General features: G+C 51.4%; 1 protein-coding gene across 1 annotated transcript; it reads right to left on the bottom strand.

The window, feature by feature from the left end:
- Nucleotides 1–828: 828 nt before the first annotated feature.
- On the bottom strand, nt 829–3122 carry LOC134425676 (protein EOLA1-like). Its single transcript, XM_063170504.1, has 3 exons — nt 3087–3122; nt 2422–2705; nt 829–1343 (listed from the first exon to the last, which is right to left on the bottom strand). Exons 2-3 carry the CDS (start codon nt 2672–2674, stop codon nt 1126–1128), a joined length of 471 nt encoding a protein of 156 aa, XP_063026574.1. The 5' UTR covers nt 2675–2705; nt 3087–3122; the 3' UTR covers nt 829–1125.
- Between the last annotated feature and the right edge of the window lie 334 nt (nt 3123–3456).

The raw sequence follows: 3456 nt of genomic DNA on the forward strand, positions 1-3456 counted from the left end.
GAGCAGTCCATGCACAGCAGGGGCAAGGGAGAAGAGGCACAGCTCTGCACTGGGAAGGTCTCAGCTGCCAAGCACAGAGCCAAGGCAGCCCCTCAGGCAGTGCTTGCTGCCCACCGAGCTCCATCTGCTGCTGCTCAAACAGGGGAGCTCCAGCCTCTGCAGCTCCCCTTCAGCTGAGGCACAGCAGGGCCTGGATGGGGCCAGGAACTGCTCAGGGACCTTCACCCAGCCCTGCCCTGCAGTCACTTCCCACCCCTGGGAAGCTCAGTCTGTCTCCAGGTCACAGCCCAGCTCCACGTGGGTTTCAGAGCTGGAGCTGCAGGCACTGGCCCAGGGCCACAGCTCTGGCACAAGTGCTGTTAAGGGAACAGGTTCCCAAGTGCTCCAGTAAAGTGTCTGAATACTGAGACTGCCACTTGTGTCCTGTTCTAGGTGTGGCCTTGCTCCAGAAAATCAAAAGGGTTTTCACTGTAATGTAGGGTGTGAATTTTGAAAAACTCTTGAGAGTGCCAAAGCTTAGTGGCTATTATTTATAATTCTTCACACTAGTTTTAAATTCAGTATTATATTTTCAAAGACAACTAGTATTTTTCATCTTAAATAAGAGGAAAAAAATTAATACTTGCTCAATTTTGTACAAGGCACCTTCTCAAACTGGCCTTTCTGCAATGTCTGTCAGGTCACAGAGCTGTATTCATCATATGCACATCTTGTGTGCCTGAAATGTGAATGAAAAGAATCTATCCTTAAGGCAGGACAAGGAGTGGTCTGGGATGTCCTATAAATTGTGGCAGCCTGCTTTTAAGCACCATTTTCCTATAATCAGACGCAGGTATCAAAAAATAATTTTAATTTACATTTAAATTGGCACAATGCACAACTGTACATTTTAAAATGGCATTTACTTAGTTTTTTATACAGAAAGTCTAGAAAAACAATTTCATGTAATAGTCATAAAGACACATCTTGTTTGTTTTGCCTCAAAAAGCAGTTCTTCAAATGTATTTGCCATTTCAAATAGTTTTGGAATAGAATCCTAGTCAAAATGCTGATGTAATTCACAAGTCAGCATCTTAAATACAGGTCTGCATTTAGGCAGGAAAAAACAATAGTAAGGGGCAACAGTTACAATTCTGAAGGGATCAGTTCTTCAGGGATGTCCACCTGCCACACCCCTGTTCTCCCTCTGGCAGGAATTGGTTCCAGGAGCCATCTGGGATTTGAAACAACAGTCAAGTATTTCTGTTCTAGATTACTGAGGACAGCTTTGTTTTCCAGCTCCAGAATCTCTTCAGGAGGCAGGTTTTCTGGATATAGTGATGTCTCTCCAACATCAATTAATCCTGTATATGACAATTAAAACACAAAATTAGTTGACAGTTTGATCTCCTAGAGAAAAGTTTTCCACAGGTAGCCCTCCCTGAGGCCACAAACAGCCAGTTTGTTACCTGAAGGGCACAGTCAGAGGGAGGCACACCTCCCACCTGTGCTGTCTGCTGCAAAAGTCCATGTGACAACTCAGGTGGGTGAGGAAAAGGAGGAGGGAAGAGTTAAAATCACCACAACCCAGTGCAGCAGAACTCCTTGAAAAGCAGCCTGCATCTAAGGAGACACAGCTGCTACCAAAACTCCTGAGCTACATTTGGCCTCGGACCAGCTTCAGTAAAGCATAAAACTCTCTCTGCTCCTCTCAATCCACTATTCTATTAACATGTTTAAATCATTGAACTATTTTGAAATTCCTACCTACACCACAATTAAGCACGCAATTTATGTTAAGGCTGCAAACCTACGTGCTACGTAGGACCTACAGTTTTCAGCATTGCAAAACCACAACATTCAGTGCATGTGATAGAATTAATTTGTTGTGCAGGAATAGCTAAAAGTATTCAAATGACAGTGGAAGATGGTGTAACAGATACCTACAACAAAATAGTACAAAATGAGCACTAAAAACTCTTTAAGTGTATAGTGCACATCTGCTGTATGTCAGCACAATTTATGCACTGAAACATCACTGCCTCTTCACTGTGTTACAGAAACAAACTTCTTCATCAGCCAAATACCAAAAGCAACACAGGGGGCTTGTAAAACTGAAAAAGGATTTATTTATGTAATTATTTATGTATACTTTAAAATGGCATGCACAGTGCTGCAACATCATGAATTCGCTTGACCACGAGTACTGCACAATGGTTCAGCAAGAGTTCCTAAGCTCAACATGCAAGAAGTGTGAAACTGACACGTATTGTGCTGAAACATACAAAATTGAAATAGACTCCCCCATCACAACTCATGCTCCACTCCTTCAAAGTGTTAAAAAGTATCATAATGAGAGCAAACACATAGAGCAGATGTATATTTCAGTGACTGTTAAGGGACTGAAAGTTTGTTTACAAAATACAACCTGAGGATACTTACCTGCAATAACTCCTCTGCCAAATTTTTCCCCTTCATCCAACAAATCCTGCAGTTGTTTTGGTGTCATGTCGAGCCTATTCAGAAGAATTTCTCTCCATGTTTCATCTTCCCAGTCCTTAACAGCTATATGAATAGCAATGGTGCAGTTCTTGTAGCCTGCTAGCAAAGGACGCCAGCGGGTCTCTACTGTTTTGACTTGGTTTAGAAGCAACCCTGCGTAGGGCTGTCGGAAGGAAAGGCAACCGAACTTCATCGTGCTCCTCGCATTAGAGGCCGCTTATTTCCTGTAAACACAGAGGCCCGGGGATCAGTCTCCAGCAGCGGCCGATGCCCGTGACAAGCTGGCGGCCCTGCAGCCGCGGAGCTGCGCGGAGGGAGCAGCGCGGCCTCCCCGGGGCGGGTCCCGCTCTGCCCGCGCCGCGCTCCGGGCTCGGGCCGGGCCGCCCGAACAGCCGCCCCCGCGGCCGGGTACGGCCCCGGTGCCGGCCGCCGCCTCACGGCCGCAGGCGCTTCCCCCGCGGCCGGGCACAGCCCCGGTGCTGGCCGCCGCCTCACGGCCGCAGGCGCTTCCCCACAGCTCGGCCCGGCCCGGGCGCCCTGCGCTGGCTCCCGCGGGGAGCGCTCCGCGGCCGCGCGGCCATGGAGGCCCCGGGGCCGCCGCCTACCTGCGCCGCGGGCCCCGCCGCTCCGCCCGCACGGTGGGTGCCGGGAGCGGGGCGGGGCGGGCCGGGAGGCGGTGGCCCCGCGGGCCGGGGCAGGCTGCGCTGAAAGGATCGCGGCCGCGCTGTCCCTGCGGCTTTCCGGCCGTCCCGGGAGGAGGGATGGGGTTAGGGCCTGCTCCCCGGCGATCCGGAGCGGCGGGGCCCGGTGGTGGGTGCTGAGGGGAGGCGGCAGCTCCGTGTGCCCTGCCCGGGGCTCTCCGGTGCCCGGTGCGGCGCTGCCGGGCTCGGGGATGCGCTCGGTGCCCTCCTGGCCTGGAGCACCGCGGGGAGCCCGTGCGGCTCTGCAGCCCGGCCGTGCGGGGCTCCCGCAGCT

Source organism: Melospiza melodia, chromosome 16 (assembly GCF_035770615.1).
Source record: "Melospiza melodia melodia isolate bMelMel2 chromosome 16, bMelMel2.pri, whole genome shotgun sequence".
Classification (NCBI taxonomy): domain Eukaryota; kingdom Metazoa; phylum Chordata; class Aves; order Passeriformes; family Passerellidae; genus Melospiza; species Melospiza melodia.

What these genes read in the sequence shown, in the direction of transcription:
- LOC134425676 (XM_063170504.1), bottom strand. Translation starts at nt 2,674, where the DNA reads ATGAAGTTCGGTTGCCTTTCCTTCCGACAGCCCTACGCAGGGTTGCTT. An exon ending in TGGCAGAGGAGTTATTGCAG is followed by an intron (nt 1,344 to 2,421) that starts GTAAGTATCCTC and finishes TGTCATATACAG; the next exon opens with GATTAATTGATGTTGGAGAG.